The 17,489-nt window shown below is 50.2% G+C and overlaps 2 protein-coding genes across 2 annotated transcripts in view; one reads left to right on the top strand and one right to left on the bottom strand.

The window, feature by feature from the left end:
* Window positions 1-506: 506 nt before the first annotated feature.
* Window positions 507-13,437, bottom strand: LOC101064947 (testis-expressed protein 2-like). The gene is given in 14 exon segments (XM_029850218.1): window positions 507-1,951; window positions 2,046-2,126; window positions 2,128-2,167; window positions 2,753-2,962; window positions 3,078-3,191; window positions 3,741-3,864; window positions 4,285-4,384; window positions 4,505-4,678; window positions 5,181-5,431; window positions 5,510-5,807; window positions 5,906-6,106; window positions 6,212-7,712; window positions 12,723-12,814; window positions 13,229-13,437. Coding segments are annotated over 12 exon segments (3,219 nt in total). The 5' UTR covers window positions 7,688-7,712; window positions 12,723-12,814; window positions 13,229-13,437; the 3' UTR covers window positions 507-1,801.
* Window positions 13,438-17,288: 3,851 nt separating this feature from the next.
* LOC115253238 (perforin-1-like) overlaps window positions 17,289-17,489 on the top strand; it is a 912-nt gene continuing 711 nt past the window's right edge. Inside the window, exon 1 of the mRNA XM_029850595.1 lies at window positions 17,289-17,489. Coding sequence (XP_029706455.1) covers window positions 17,388-17,489 — 102 coding nt within the window. The 5' untranslated portion in view covers window positions 17,289-17,387.

A 17,489-nucleotide genomic window follows, 5' to 3' on the forward strand; every position in this document is an offset into this window, starting at 1 on the left:
CAGTCTCGGGGTGTAAACACACACACACACACACACACACACACACACACACACGTGCAGCAAAGGCGCTGTTGAACGCTGCGCATCGGCAATAAAAACTTAATTACAGAGCAAAACAACAACCACTCAGCTCTGGGTGAGCAGACGAGATTTAAGGTGGAATCAGAGATTCTGGAAGTCTCCCAACACACACACACACACACACAAAAGGACTTTGTAAGTAGATTATGTGAATGATTAATGAGAGCGTTAACGTATTAAAGGTTGAGAATGTTTCCTGCGTGACCTCATGGTGGAGCTGGTTGATGTCACCAACAGAGGAAACAGCAAATCCAGCTGGTATTTATCCTCTATCACGTATTCTAGACTGAAATATAAAATATAACATACAGTCTACAACATATAGACTGTCGAGGTTAGCCAAGGTACATTAATTAGAATTAAGGTATCAGTAAAACTGCTGCAAACTTTAAAGAATGATGTAAGAAAGACAGATAACACATATCTGACAGACTTCTAATGCTTTTAATTAAGGCAGATTGAATCTCTGAATTGGCTTCAAAACAATTGACATCAAAGCTTTAAACATATACAACTTATGGAATATCTTCATAATCTTAACCAAAAAATACAAACCACAACCCACTTGATGTAAAACTGAATAAAGGGTTCAGGAGCTGGGCTGGCAGAGCAGCTGCAGGCGTAAACAGGGGGGGTCCAGATGCTGGAGCACATCTGGCTCCCTCACAGGACCATTAACGGACCCGTGAGCTGACATCCCAGCTGGTTCCAGATGTGCCAGCAGCTTCAAACCTTTCCATTTGCTCCACACAGTCAGTTCATTTTGGTCATTTCACCTGGTCAACCATCAACATCAGGTTCACGCAGGCTGGTCCTTCAGAAACCCGAGAATACAAAAGAAGCCGGACCGGAACGCGTGTCCAAGCAGGAAAAATCCAGAGAATTGTGCAATCATTTAGGTACCACAATCAGAGCGTGACCGGGTGAGAGCGCTGCTCTTATTATAGCACTATTAACCATATATGATCCATAAATACATTCATTAAACATGTGAGAGGGCTTCATCTATGCAAGGTCATCAAAAGCTGCACAACACCTCCATCATTGCACTTTGTGTTACTTTATAGAACTTATTTGGAGAAAGAGGCGTTTCCTACACGTACGCGGCGTTCCCATACAGCCAGGAGACGCCGTCGTTGGAAGTGTTGGCGAATGAAGGGACGTGTGGAGGGCGGCACAAAGAAATACTGTTGAACATTCACACCCAGACCAGATGGGACCGGTTTGGCAGCCCGAGTCGTCTTTAACACTATCAAGGACCAAATATGGGAACATAAAGGCACCACGCCGCCGCTACATCAGCGATGTGCTATAAAACGCCAACCTGTTCATGGGTTCACCAACAGGTGTCAGTGTTGGTTTGTCCTGGAATCTGGAACTGCACTTCCTGTCTTGGTCGGGGCGGTGGCGGCGGCCTCTGTAGCGCGATATAAGACGGGTTTTAACACATCTGCCTGGGTCACTTCCTCCACCCACACTTCTCCTTCCATGAGAGGCACTTGCTGTTGTATAAATCCTTCAGTAGAAATCCGACTTTTCTTCCGGTCAGAAAACACCAACGCGAGCGCGGCTGGATTTTAGCGTTTCCTGGGAATACTGCTGCTCCCTCTGCAGGGAGGATCCAACCCTTCCAGGAACGTGTTGGTTTCTGTAGCATCTGCGCGACTGACTTTGGCTCCAGGTTCCACTTTGACACTTCAGGAAACACTGTAAACGATCTTCACGGCTGAGCGCCGCCGTCCGCCTTCGGCTCGGAGGGCCGCGGCTCCAGCCCGGAGCTCGCCAACGGCCCGCCGCTCGAGCGCTGATCCATGGCCGAGTGCATGACGGACAGCCACACGTCATCCATGTTTGGCATCACAAAGATTTTCTATGACAGAGAGAAGGAGGTGAGGTTTATGGCTGGGTGAACCACAAACCGGAGCGAAATTCCGGACCTTGAACGCTTGTCTCCTGCTTCATACCTGGAATTCCTGCTCCAGTTTCCTCTCTATCCAGTCGGTGACATGAGCCAGAGTGACCTCCCTCTCCCCCAGCTTCGGTCGGGGCCTTCAGTTCCAGGTGAGGAGGCGTCCTGAAGCCGTACCTGCCACAGAAATAACCAAACCATTCAGGAATGAGAGCAGGTAACTGGGTTCACTGGTGCATCCTTATTCAGCTCAGGGAGGATTCACTTTGACCTTTGAACTCACTCAAGACTTAAGAAAACAAAAGGCTGCAGCATAAAGGTTCAGTCAAAACTAAGATTTAACAAAGTAATTAAGTGTGTGATTCTACTGACTTTTTAAATTAATTTATGAAGGTCTATTCTACCAGAAAATAATTTTAATTTCGTCTGAAAGACATTGTAGTTGCCACCAGCAGGTGGCAGCAGAGTCTTCTATATAGAATATAGAACAGGTGCGTGAATTATTTACACCAAATGTGTACTTTATCATCATCCGCTGCAGAATGTTTGCTTTATTGACCATCTGTATGAACACAAGGACGACGACCTTCTACAAGGTTTAACCGGAATTTCCTTCATGCCACCGACTGACAGGCTGTGTTTTTAATCAAAACTTCCCCGTTGGCATTTGTCCTTTCAGTCAAATGTAACGGAAGTGGCAGCCCACCAGCAGTAGTGGTGCTACCGGTTTGGATCCAAACCAGTCTGGCAGACTTTACATACCATATCCTGTCGGTGGGAGGAGGAGGGATGTTGACAGCCAACGTTCCCTGGAGTTGCTGAACCTCCACGGTGAGGAGCAGCGGCGTGTTGGACACTTCCTCCATCTTCTTCTTGATGAACTCTGTTTCTGTGGCTTTCTGAAAATATTTCGATTTGGTGATCTTGTCCACGAAGCGCATGATCTTGCTGGGTTTGTGACCCCCGGCCCAACTTTATGGGACAGAAGGACAAATTTAGCGTTACTGGACTGCTACTGCTAACACAATAAACGGAACCATGCTAATCCAACAGAATATTCTCAGCACGGATGGAGACTCCTGCTCACCCGTCTGGTCCAGCAGACTCATTCGAGATCTCAGAGAAGTCCTCCTCATCTGAAGATCCTGCACTGGACGACTCCTCGTCACTGTCAGCCAGGCAGTACGTGCGCGGCCTGGGTCTGAAAGTACAGAAATGCTTAAAACACATGGATGGAATCTCCGCAGTCTTAAAACAACATGAATGAATGAGGAAGTGAAAATCCCATCAGTAAGACATGATGACACACGTGCACAGTGGTTGCACCGGGTCAGTGAAGGTCAGGCAAAGACATAAGCCATGCAAAAAATGTCCTCAAGTAGAACTCACCAAGAGTAGAAATGTATCAAAATAGCAGCCAGAGTCAGGCAGAATCCAGAGGGAAGAGCAGAGAAAGAAAGGAGGAGATGGGGTATAAAAGACAGCTGCTGAGTGGAGACCCAGGAGAAGGTGGAGGACAGATAACAAGGCAGCAATCAAATGATGCAGAAGGCAAACAACACCCTCCTTCTCCACCTCTTTCTCTGACAGGAAACGCTTGCAAAGCAGGCGCAGACGTGCAGAAATGCTTCAGAATCAGAAACGGCTGAGAATCGTTTGTGGACATAACCCGAGCTGCAGCTGCAGCTTCTGCTCCGCTCCTCAGGAAGGAGCAGCTCTGGTGTGTGCGTGAGAACTTTGGCAGCCTCACCCGTCTTTGCCACACTCCCCAGAGCGGCTGGTCTCGTCTTTGCCCAAGCGGATGAGATTCATCTTAGTTTCCAGGGTCATGAGGAAAGAGCCGCTGTAGGACACGTCCAGGCTGAACCACAGGCCTGAGGGACACACAACCATCATTGGAAAACAATCCAAGAACCTGGAAAAGGGTGAACTTTGTGATGCTAGCCCTGCTGCTAATAATGCTAATATTAAGTCCCATTAAATCAGAGTGGCTGGCTCCAGTCCTGTCTGCTCCGTCTGGTGAGAGAGGATCACATTACGAGCTCATAAAGAGGACGAGCTTCCCTCGCTTCAGAGTCGCGTATTGATTGAAACCTGAGGGAAGCGGCCGTTCCTGAGCTGCAGCTGGTGGATACGGGCCGTCGTGTCCAAAGCTCTCGCTCGCTCCGAGGTCACGTCTCCACACGCACCCTTACAGAATACAACAGACAGGCCAGAACCCCCCGAGTGTGTGCACGTCTGCGCGTGCACGTCTGCGCGTGCACGTCTGCGCGTTGGTAGTGTCTGCCTCTTGCCTCTGTAGTCAATGGAGGGTTTGGAGGCCTTGAGGATCCGGGGGGTTGCCGAGCCCATGTCCAGTTCAGTCAGAGTCAGCTCGTTCATGAAATAGGGCAGCTGCAAGAGACGAAAGCAGGTGAGGTTGCCATGGAGACGCTCCTAAACTATCACTGAGCAGCTGCTGTTTGTGTCCCTATTAATCGCAGCGGTTAGAGAGCGGACGAGTCCTTCACTCACTCGGATCTTGCTGAGTTTCATCTGAATCTTTTTGGAGACCAGTTCAGCCCAGTGGGGCTCCGTCAGGAAGTCCCAGAAGATGCGTCCCACCGCTGCGTTCACCCAGGCAACAGCGTGGTCCTCCTGCTCCTCGTCCCCGCTGGGCTGCACCTCAGCCGGGGTGGAGCTCTGGAACTGGAAACACAAGGTCTCAGCTCCTCCAGAGAGGGAACAGAAGCGTGGTCAAAGGAAACCTGCTCACTCTTTTAGCTGTGTTCATCATGTCCCTGCAAACCTTTGTGAATAGTGGTTTATAAAGAACTTAATAAATCTGTACACCAAAATCAGCCTGTGAGAAACACAGACCAACACTTTCCAGATACTTTTATGTGCTCAGGCCCAGACAAATCTTTATCTATAAATAGGCAGCTGTGAACTCCAGCTGAACTATTCCAACACAGCTACAGTGATGATCAATACCCTCAGTTTGGAGGCTCCGGCTCTCGTCTGTGCCTTTATTCATCTTTGTGCCAGCAAAGCAGCACAAGAACAGAAACAAGTACAAAAGAAGAAGATCAAAAGCTGTGGGGAAAAAAGAATAGTGCAAAAACGGAGAAACAAAAGCAACTGTAGAGGAATCTCCTTAAGGAGGTAAATTAGGTCCGCGGAGACAGGAAATGAAGCAGGAAGTCGCCACCTTTTTGTCGGCCCCGGGGCTGCTCTGAGGACTCTGGCTGAGCGGACTGGCGGCTGCCGAGGCCACGGCGGCTTGCTTGGGCAGAACAGTGGCCATGTAGAAGCCGTAGTCCAGGAGGGGCTTGGCTCTGGCTCCCGTGGCTCCTGTTGCCGGGGGGGAGGAGGAGGAGGCGTCTTTCGACCTGGGCTGGGACGTCAGCGTCTCCTCCAGGCTGCTGCGGCTGCTGCTGCGACTGTGAGATCTCTGGGCCTCTGAGCAGAGGTGGCAGCAGCAGAGGGGGATTAACATCTGGACAGTGACAGAGGCTGCACATCCAGAAATAAACTCACCACTTTTAGCCCCGGAAACACACAAGGCCTTCTTTAAGTCTGCTTTGAACCTGGAGGCTGCCAGAAAGTGCTGGAACCACTCCTCCTTCTCTCTCCCCGTCCTCCCAAACAGATAGAGGGTGAGCTCCCTGCTGGGAGAGCCGGAGCTCCGCTCCTCCCCTCTGGTGCCCTCGCCCCCCTCTGGCCGCTCCCCCTCTGCCTTGGACATGAAGTCATCCTGTTTGCCCAGATCGATGCAGATCGGATATTTCTTGTTCCACAAACGCTTCCTGGCCAGGTTCTGGGGCAGTAAGTACACCTAGAAGGGGCAGAGGACACACGTTGGGGAGGGTCGGGGGGAAGAGGGAAGGCTGGCGTGCCCCCGAGTTTTAGATTTGGGTGAAAGCAAGAACATACTCTGCTGTTGCTGAGGTCGTAGATCTTCTGGCTGATGTAGGTGACGTCGGGCTTGGGTTCGTTGTGCGTGGCTCGGCGAGCGACGTTGTGGTTGGGCTTGGAGAGACGGATGACGGAGCCTTCCAGCCGGACAAAGACGGAGTGCGTCATGGTGGCGTGGTACATCTCCGGGTCGTAGCTTGAGATTTCGTTCATCCAGCCCTGAAAGAAGAAGGCGCATTTCTTTAAAGGGGATTCTTTCCGTTTCGGAGCTAAAGCCGAGTGCGGTGCGCTCAACTCAACTCAACGAATTCAATATTTACCGACCTTATACATTTCTGGTTCCTTAATGTCCAGTTTGGTCAGATTCCATAACTTCCAAGGGTCCCTGGAATGTCCAAACCCAGCGTTGGAGGATTTCAGCCCCGTGAGCCACACGACTCCGATGGCCAACAGGAATCCTAGTCCAATCCCAAGCAGCAGTCCTCCCACATAACTGGGCAGGGGCAACACAAAGTACCCGTAGACCAGGAGCGTGACGACGGTCAGAGTATAAAGTGGAACGTTGGGCTCCACACCTTCAGCCTCAGCGTCACTTCCTGTCTGGCTCCTGGCACTCGGGGGCACGTCAGCCTGTCTCCCAGGGGCTCCGTCATCGGTCTGACTGCCGCTCGCCTCCGTCTCGACACTGTTGTCAAAGTCGTCGCTGTACAGGATGCAGAACTCCTCATCCTCCTGTTTGGCCAGAGCAGACATGGAGCATTTCTCCAGGGACACGGAGCGGGAGGAGGACTTGTTGGGACTCTTGGCGTCCGCTGAGAGCGAGACGGGCGATTCGGTGGAGACCTGGCTGCTCCGGCTCTCCTCCTCCCACTCGGCTCCGTCTTCCTCCTTGATGCAGTAGTTGTTGTTGCTCTCCACGTGGCCGTTGGTCCCTCCGGAGAGCTCGCTGGCGCTGACCGAGAGCGGCTTGGGCCGGTAAATGCCGCCGCCCACCAAGCTGCCGCTCTTTTCGTCCATGATCTTGCTGAGCAGCTGGAGCGGCTCGGAAATGACCTCGGAGAGACGACGCTTGGTGTCTTCGAATTTGGCTTCGACTTCGGACACTTTGAAGAAACCGCCTCTGTCTGGCGAGGTTAACGGAGAGCACGGCGCCGTCTTGGAGTCCCCAGCCGCCGCCGCCGCCGCCGTCCGGGACTGGGTGAACTGTTTGAACAGCTGCAGGTTCAGACGCGGTTCTGGAAGACGGTAGGATGTGGACGAGGAGTCCTGGGACGTGTCGGAGGACAACGATTTGACAAGAGTCTTCATCAGCTGCCGATGTCTGAGCGTCGGAGCTGCGGTGGGAGGGAGCCCATCCCGGGGCTCCGCCTCCGAGGACAGAGACTTCACCACGGTGGGAAAGGGGCTGTCGCTGGAGGGGAAGCTCAGAGACTTTATCGGAGGGCAGGAGGAACCTTTCTGCTCGACAATGTGCGACGGCAGAAGTTGTGCGGGAGGGGCCTCGGGACGGAGAGCGTCCTCGGGCTCAGAGGGAAACGTCTCCTCCTCGAACATCTCCTCACACGCTTCTACGCCGGTCACGATGTGGGACTCGTCCTGAGCGGCTGAGGTTGGGGAGACGGTCGTCAAAAATAGCCCTTCCTCCTCCTCCTCCTCCTCCTCCCTCCCCAGAGCTGAGAAGCGAATGGTGACGGTGTCTCTTGATGGTGACCTCTGGACGTGGAGCTTTGGAGACCCAGCAGGTGCTGGTCTCTTGGTGGGCTGAACACACTCTTCATGGCTGAGACGCTTGCTCGTCATGGCACTACTCCCACTGGGCCGCGTTCTGCACGGAGGAAAAGATGACGCTTAATCAAAGGCAGCTGAATAAGGCTCCGATCATTATGGTCTGTATCCAGAAATAAAGGAGCAGGAACGTGACACTAAAGAGTCCCTTCTGTTGTCTGCACGAGCACCGTTCATGTGCTTGGAGTGTTTAACAGTGTCACATTCACTCGTCCATTATTGACAAATTGGCAATTAAATGGCTGGTAAAAACGAACAGATGATGCTAAATCTTTACTCCGCATCATCGCCGCTGTTTTAGAGCGTAGAGATACAGCAGAGCTGATCCAGGATCATTTCCAGCACCGTTCCAGGACAACAACAACAACAACAACAATAAACAGACACAAAATGAACGGAGCCATTTGCAAACGCTTGACTGGTCCATCGCTGTCAGGATGTGAAGGAGAAAGGTGTCATTACTGGGCGCCATCGAGGGCTTTAACCTCCCACGAGTGTGATCCTGAGGGGGAAGGAGCGCTTGGCTGGGCCACAACACACCGAAAATGCTGCCATATTTAACGTCTGGATCCTCACGGTCCCGCACACTTACTGCTCACACTTACTGAGGCCTGTACAAAAGATCCTCCCGTTGCACATGAGCATGAAACAGCTGCCTGGAAATGCGTCCGAGTGACCTCCTGAAGAGAAAATGGAATTATGGAAATGTGCTGCTGACATTTGGCCCTCGTGCTGCTCCCCAGAACAACACGCTAGCTCCCTCACAAAAGCCTCAACGCGGCCACTCATTGTGACCTGGGTCACGAGTGAGCTCCTTAGCCGGCCGGCTGGCTGCCAGCCACCTCTGCTGCGCGCTGCCACACAATCGGGCCATTGTGGGGGAGACGTGGATGCTCGTCTGACCTAAACAACATGGCCAGGCTACGCGCATGGACGGGGCAGGAAATCTGCTGCTACCAAAGTGGGGAGGGGAATCCACCCCCGGAGAGGCACCAAAAGGAAAGGCTGGGAACACACCTGCATGCTGGCGTCACACCTTCAGCACATGTTCGTGGTGACTATACGGCCCCTGAGCGTCAGGTCCCTGGGGGCTTCCCTGGGGCCAATAGCAATAGCTGAAAGAGACGTTGCCTTGGAGGCTGCTAATGAGGGCTGCAGGAACCAAACGAGCTCATTAGCTCTCACAGTTTATGCTCATCTGTTATGTTAAAAGCTTTACACCAATTCAGAATCTACAGATTTGCTCCTCCAGACGCTGACAGAGGGGACACGAAGCTTCCTGGGAGCAGGTGGGTGCAACAGAACAGGAGACACTTCTCCTGACCTACAGCCACACACAGGCGGGTCAAGGTTACCCTTGGCCCTAAACTGGTTAGTTATTCAAGGGTTAGTTAGTCATGCCCTGCCTACTTTACCAGTAAAAACCTTGGTTTACACAGGTGATCTGGCACCGTTTTAAAATCGAGAACGTATTCTTCCTTTATGGCTGTAGGACGAGTGGAGGGAGGCAACGTTCCGGAATTGTCTCACTCCAAGTGGACTGTGCAACCAGATGTTTGCTACGTTATCGTTGCTTTTATTTGGGTGGTTGTTCAGGACAAGTGGGATCAGATCTACTGGAACTTCACCGAATCGTGAGGCTTTTTCCACCACTTTTCCAGACGTTACTCTGTTGAGGTCAGCAAACAACCCCCCCTCAAGCGCTAACGCCTCAGCGCTACCCCTCAAAGCAGGAATCAGCCTTCCATGACCTGCAGACCTGCCTCAAACGTTCCCATCTGCGTCTCCAATATTCCCACCCATTACAGAAGAGGGACCAAAAGAAGGAAGAGGAAAAGCTGCTGCTGCTCATCTGTGGGGCTAAAAGCTCTCAGTGAGCAGCGCTAACCAGCTAACAGTTATTGGAGACTCGCTAAGTGCCCCTCTAATTACACTTCTACACTATTCTGAAGAATTTGGTTTTTCAGGTTTCCAGGGAGCCTGTGTGGTGTGTGTGTGTGTGTGGTGTGTGTGTTGGGGGGGGGCAATGGAAAGTGTGCTTTCGGTTTTTCTTTAACCAGCCAAATAAAAAAAACGGTTCTGAAGAATGTCGACGGGCCGGTGAGGCGGGTGGAGTGGAGGCGTGATCTAAATGAGTCTAAACAACATGTTTATGTTTGAGTCCATTCAGAATTGACCTGACGAACAGAATCAACATCGTTAAAGGTCGAATACGAGTCATGATATGATATATGAGTCACGGTCAAACGATTTTAAACCCTAATCAGATTCATCCCAACGGTGAAACTGACGTGCAATGATACACATGCACCTGCAACGGCGAGCACCGATCATATCCTTAACGAGCACTCCCTAATTAATATTAAACAGCAAAAGCACATTGTGACAAAATATATATCTGCTTTCCATTTTAAATGTGATCAGGTCAGTTCTAATCAGATTTAATCAGATTAGAACTAAAATAAGATCTTGCAGTTCGTTAGGAGCCAGCAGGTCGTCACATGGAGACTTTTAAAACCAAAACACTATTTTTATTGCCTGCATGACACCGAGCATGTAATCTGGTTTAGTAGAACATGGATCGGGGCACTTTTAAGACCTTATGGCATTATGGGATGTCCTGCTTATGAAAGCAGCAGATGCTTTATACAGTCCTGGGCCTTATGGGATGTTTCACGTGTCGGATTATGACTGAAAATGCTCTTTAAGTGAGTTAATATCAACATCAGAGTCCAGCATTAAAACAGTGATAAGGGACAAGTGTGCAGCAACCGGCTCCTGATATCACACCTGCTGGTTATCACTGGTGAACAGAGGAGCCAGGAGGATGCCACCATGTTCACCACCAGTCATGTGCACCACTCATGTTCACCACCACTCATGTTCACCACCACTCATGTTCACCACCACTCATGTTCACCACCACTCATGTTCACCACCAGCCATGTTCACCACCAGCCATGTTCACCACCACTCATGTTCACCACCACTCATGTTCACCAGCCATGTTCACCACCAGTCATGTTCACCACCAGCCATGTCGACCAGTCATGTTCACCACTAGTCATGTTCACCACCACTCATGTTCACCAGCCATGTTCACCACCAGTCATGTTCACCAGCCATGTTCACCAGCCATGTTCACCAGTCATGTTCACCAGTCATGTTCACCAGTCATGTTCACCAGTCATGTTCACCAGTCATGTTCAGTCATGTCGACCAGTCATGTTCACCACCAGCCATGTTCACCAGTCATGTTCACCACCAGCCATGTTCACCACCAGCCATGTTCACCAGTCATGTTCACCACCAGCCATGTTCACCAGTCATTTTCACCACCACTCATGTCGACCAGTCATGTTCACCACCAGCCATGTTCACCAGTCATGTTCACCACCAGCCATGTTCACCAGTCATGTTCACCACCAGCCATGTTCACCACCACTCATGTTCACCAGTCATGTTCACCACCAGCCATGTTCACCACCAGTCATGTCGACCAGTCATGTTCACCACCAGCCATGTTCACCACCACTCATGTCGACCAGTCATGTTCACCAGTCATGTTCACCACCAGCCATGTTCACCACCACTCATGTTCACCACTGCACTCACCAGTGTTCCCAGTCCACAGGACCATTCCAGTGATCCGTAGCGCTCCGATTTCAGGCATTAACGCCGCTTGTGTATGAAAGATTTATGCTGCATCCTGTAGCTGCTTTCGAAAGGTCGTTCATAGCGTTTCACTATAATCTGTTGGAGATGACGTCACATCCTCGTGAAACATCTCAAGGAGAAGCACAAATACCTCAAATTATTCCCAACAAAACTTCTTGCTGCCGTTCTTTAGTGTAAAAGCTCCATAAGCTGCCTACATCTCGTCCAACCTCCCGAAAGAGACGCAACTTTCTGCCACATTCATCCATTCTTGGCTTATTAACTCATTCAGATAGAGAAAAATGACTCCTGGACAAACTGTGACTGTGTTTGTGTCAAAATAAAGAAGGAACCTCTCAGAGCTGTGGCCGTTAAACTGAGTCCGTACGTGAGCGTTTGTGGGTTCGGTGCCTTGCTCAAGGGCAAGGTGCTAAATTAAATGGATCGGAGGGTGTGGATGCTGAGTTTAACCCACTTTATGGGGACATTTGCATCTACAGTGCTCTCAAAATTCAAATATCAAGTGAGAATCTCTGATATTTATAGAGCAGCTATTTTTAGCGCCCAACCTTGCACCTTGAGTCTCTGTCGTTCTCCTCAGAGACTTTTATCGACCTGGAAGAGACGATTGGGCGGCAGCACCCAGAAACGGGTCGGCGGATGTTCCGGGCTGGAGACGAGCGGCGTGCGACGCTCCTGACTCTTCCTCAGAGGGAAAAAACCACTGAAAAAAGCAACGGCTCCTGAAGCAAGCCCACAAAGTATCGATGTTTAAATACACCTAACGGCTGAGCTGTGTTTATTTAGCCCAATAAGCCTGAAGTAAGAGCAGAAAAAATTTGTTTCAGGGAGGAAGGGTTAACGTATGAGAAGGAGAATGAGGATAGAGCTGTGAGCAGGTGCGGAGCCACGCAAAACCACTTCCTGTGTGCAGGAACATGACCCTCGTCCCCCCCCACGGAACATTCACGTGACTTCTGTGACAAACATTTGACTGAAGATTCACGTTAACTGAACAGTATCAACACCACACAAACTAAAGATGGGTCCTTAAATCCAGCCCATATTCATGGAACCTTAACATTTAAGCACGCCCTTGAGGACAGCGTGGGCCTTTGAACATGGAAAACAGCTGGAGTAGCCCCAGCTTTCTCCTCCAGAACAACCCTGATCAGCCTTTTAAATAAACCTGATGTACATTTACTGTGAACGTGGCGGCCTAATTAAGAGCAAGAGTTGTTAGAAGCCTTATTACAGGAGTGGAAGGGCTGTTTCCTACGGCTGGGCCCTTTTGCCCCTCCAGCTTTCCCTCCTCAGACTTTGCCCTCGCTCGAGGTCATCTGTAGCTCTGGAAACGGGTCGATAGTGAGTTCAGATTCTCTAAAGTGCTTACCTTGGATCCTCCGTGCCATTCAATCCACCCGGGACCCGCACTCGCCTACTGGAGACTCCAGTTGCGCATCTTCCTGCTGCTTGCTGGATGTTCTGAGGGACCATTTGCAGGCAGAAAAAACGCATCACCGCAAAATAACCACAAAAATACAGCAGTTGTCCCGTTTAAGGGCCTGTGCGCGCATTTCCGTGGGCCGGGAGTCGACCATATGGCAGACACTATTACCCAGAAGAATGTGTTACAAGGGAATATCGGCTAATACCAGCGCAAACACCAATTGCACAAACAACCAGCGAAACCAGCCCGTCTTGTCATGTGGGACCGAAACTGTCTCACTAAAGTTACTTAGACAGCGTTAACATTTCAGGAGATAACCGCACACCAAACCCAGCCGGGGGTGCTGCAGATGCAGAAAAGGGCCGATTAAATCACGAATTAGTTCCAGAGTCCCGACAGTTGGAAGTCAGTCCATTGATCTGCTGGTGTCGAAAGCAACCCAGTTTTACCGTGTCGAGGTGGCTCCATCTCCCTCGGGACACTCGGGCGATCCTCGGAGGCGTCTCCGCGACGGCGGAGAGCTCTTGTCAGGTTGCTGTGACCAATTTCCCGCAAGTTCAGGCTCCGTTTGGCGTCCCTCGCCTGTTGACAGCCCTTTATCGTGGAGTCAGTTCCTCAAAACCCAGAAAAGGGCAGGCAGGCCAGAGCAATCGACCCCGCGCACCTCGATCGCTTTGGTTTGCACTCTGCTCTACGGCGGGCGATCGATGTTTCCGGAAGCGTTTGCTCAGGTCTGGAGAGCAAAGCAGGACGGCATCAGAAGGTAAACAGTAAAATATGTAAATACAGAAGTCTCTGCACTGTCAGCTTTAGCCACGCAGCACGTACAAACGCAATAAAACGGTTTCCAAATATCAGCAGCTGCTAAGAAGAGGACCTCTGCTCAAAACATTAACTCCTTTTTAAATTACATACCTTCGCCTTCGAAGCGTATTTTAAAAACGTTCGTCGCTATAACGACTTTGGTGATGTTTTTCTGGTGCACAATATTAAATAAAGATTCACTCTCGCTTATAGGAGAGAATATTTAATATATTGGCCGCATAGAATAGCAGTCCCGTGGATTTACCTGGCTTACATCGCCATCTCGTGGTGGTAGAGGGCAACTGCTAGTATGAAAAATAAACGAACAAAAATAATTGTTTTAAGCCACCTATTCTATGCGATATGACTATAAAAAGATTTAGAGATCATATAACTACTACATGCTTACCTGAGCACCTGTTGCATATGGTTATATTTGTGGCTCTTTACTCTGTGTGGGCGTAGTAGAGCGTCAAATGATATTTTCTTCTCATTATAAAATACTGTGTGATCATAGTTAAACCATTTTCCAAGGCTGATATTTAGTGGCCATGAAAGTAGAGATATTTATGATGCAACAACATTAAAAAAAGTGAAATCCTTTCATTGGATTAAGGCCCAAAAATCATTTTGTCCTGTACAAGAGAAGCTTTTTAAGTGAATTTATCAGTGACTCCGATCACATAGCAGTTTTAATTGAGAAGGCCAGGTCTATTGTATAAGCCAGCAACGTGATACTGGAAACCATCGTTTCCATGATGACCAGTTCTGAGCTCGTGCTCTTCATTTGACCCCAGTTCCTTCAGGTGCGCTATTTTGGTGAAGCTGATCACCGTGGTGACCATGTACAGCAGCACCCCGACCAAGCTGAACCCCGACAGGAACTTGTCGAACGGGTATTAGAGGACATCGCGCGGCAAAGTCGCCCGTAGCACAACAAGTGTGGTGAGCGACATGAGGATGCAGATGCCGCTGACACGCCGCAGACCCATCGCTTGCCAGATGTGCGCCACGTTCGGAAGGTCACGCACCACCTCCACAACCAGGGGGTATCATCTGACAGCTGCCCCACAGTTGGAGGAGTTTGAGGAGTCCAGACACGCTGCCCATGTAGCCTCGCTGCACGCCGGCCTGGAAGCAGAGGACGTACGACTCTGAGGCGTACGCCATGACGTTGAGGCAGGAGGCCACGGCCGCCGCCACAGAGTGCAGCGACAGGCGTTGATGATCCATGATAATCCAGCAGAAGAGCACGGAGGCGCTGACGTTCATCAAGGCCCCCAGACCGCCACTGTCGTGCTCAGGTTTTTCCAGGATATCGGGATGAGGCTATGGACTGAATGACGCTGAGTATGTGGATGAGGAGCGTGAGGCTGAAGAAGAAGCACCAGGTAAACATGCAGAGGATCTTGAATGCGTCCCGGTAGTGCTCCTCAGAGGAACCCTCCCGCTCCAGCGAGGCCACCAGGCTGATGGTGATACAGCCTGAGAAGACTTCCACATCCGCACTAAGAACAGGGGACTGGTGAAATCCCGGGCCTCCAGGACAATCACAGGCATGGTCACAGGGATCAGGAGAGAACGGATTCAGGCGTAACGTTGAGTCTTGGTCCAGTGCGTCCCCTGACTTCTTCTTCTCCTCTCAGACTTCTTCTTCTCCTCTGAATTTCTGCTCAAGCCTCCAGCACAAACATGTCTCCTCTCGGCTCCGTTCACCTGTGCTTCATCCTGTTTTACATCAAACTTGACTCGGGTGCCTGCAGAAGTGCATTTTGACTGAAAAAGCGGCCCCGCCCACTTCCTCCGCACAGCTGCTGCAGCTGTTTTCGGGCTGTTCGACTCGCACAATAAAAGAAAATGCAAACAAAGCAGGTCATTCTCAGGAAACGTACTTCCCTTTTTTCAGACATTAACCTGCTGTGGTGATTCAGGTGATTCTCCACTGTCACTGGTAGCAACCCCCCCCCCCCCCAACCCCCCCCCCCCCCACAGGCCAGTGTCGACGTGTAACACCTCTGCACAGCGTGTTGCAGAGGATGTGGCGTTGCATCCGTTCAGCCCCCAGAAAGACTCGTTCTAAAGATCATGTCTGCACTTTCTCATGCGTGTTTGGTTCCAGCAGCAGGTTGGAAGGATGCTTCTACACACACGCACGCACACACGCACGCACGCATGTCATATCAAGTTCTTTTTGAAGTTATTATTAAAAGAACCACAATCTCAAATCATCTAAAGATTCCTCAGAGTGGGGAGCCACCACAGATGAGACGCACGTTTCATTAGCCTGGGTGGATTCTGCACGATACAAGAACCCTCGAAGAGTCTTTGATGCTCCCCAGTCTGAGCTGTTTCTCCTTACATTCAGCACATAATCCAGGATTCATATCACACAAGCCCCTCCCACAATAACACCTTTATAATAATAGTAAAATAGAAATAATACTAAAGAGAGACACCAAAGGGTGATGGGTTCAAGTGCCAGGATTTTGAATGAAAAACACTCGAAAGACTTGAAACATAAACAAAGAGACAGAGAAGATATGGGACGGTGACCTCAGAACCACAGACGTCAGAACCACAGACGTCAGAACCACAGACGAAGCGTCACAACGTGTAAAAAGAATCTGTTCTGTGAGCGGAGCTGCAGGTTTTTAGAGACGCTTCCTCTCACCAACGCTGGTTTACAGCCTTATTAAAGGCGTTGGTGCTTGATGAATTATCGCTGCCATTTCACCGCCTGCGTAACGTGAATTTACTGCACATTTAAACCAGATAACAGAGAGAAGATCCCACAGCCGTGGGTCCATCGCCTTGACACTTTAAATGATACCGTAAAAAGGTAATAAACTAATAATAAAGAGGGTGGAGCCCCTGATGACCCTCGTCTGTATAAATGTGCTGAGTCATGCTCCCCCCCACAGCTCCGTGCACGACGGGCCGTGGACACTATTAGCATACGTGCATCCCAGAATTCCCCCATGGAAAAAGAGGCAACATCAAGAGCAACTTGTCTCCTCTGCTGCAGCCAAACGATGAGTCGGCGCTTCACTTTTGCTGAATAATCACGCTCACAAAGGCTTTAAAACATTAGAAATCCCCAAAGGTCACGAGGAGCGAAGCCTTCAAGGACGTTGCTCCAGCCTTGACTCCAAACATCAGGAATAGCTTTCACCTCTAATCCTTCTCTCGTTATGTCCCGTTATTATTGCACAACGTTCAGATCTGGAAAGTCTCCATTAAACTTGACAGCATCACCAGTTCTTGGTTCCACTGGTGGTTCTTCCTGTGGTTCTTCTGCCAGAAGCTCCTGCAGCCAGAGATAGAAGCGCATCTGGTTTGTGCTGGTGTGGACTTATCCTAATAATTCTCATTATTAATGATGCTGTATAGTTGGAATTAAAGCTTGACTTATGCAGCCGATGTTACTGTGCCATCTCCCCATCACACCATCACGGGGTGTGGGCCGTGTTTAGGTGTTAGAGACACACTAAGATGCAACACCAATGTTAAATACTAAGAACATTAAATGCAAAGGAATCCCACAAGGTTTCAATTCCTGATTCAGAACATATAAGGGGTCAGATCCTGGGGCTCCGCAGCAGAAGCTGCTGACAGCACTCAGGGTAAATCCCTCACGGATCCTTTCTCACCCAGTATTCCTGTTTGTGGTCCGGAATTTTTTGCGTCCAAGCTTCTCCTGCCGCGTCCTCCTTGGTTGGCTACATTGGAACACCAACAGAATGTGCAAAGGCCCATTTCGTGCCAGGATATAATCTGGGCGGAGAAGGCTTTGATGTCGTCACAATGGAACGCAAAGGCGCTTTTGTCATCGACACCGAAACGTGGAAGACCGCCGCCAACGGCTCCTGCCAACTCTACAGGAACAGGTACATGAATCGGGAGGTT

The sequence above is a fragment of the Takifugu rubripes genome, chromosome 17 (genome assembly GCF_901000725.2).
Source record: "Takifugu rubripes chromosome 17, fTakRub1.2, whole genome shotgun sequence".
NCBI classification, from domain to species: Eukaryota; Metazoa; Chordata; class Actinopteri; order Tetraodontiformes; family Tetraodontidae; genus Takifugu; species Takifugu rubripes.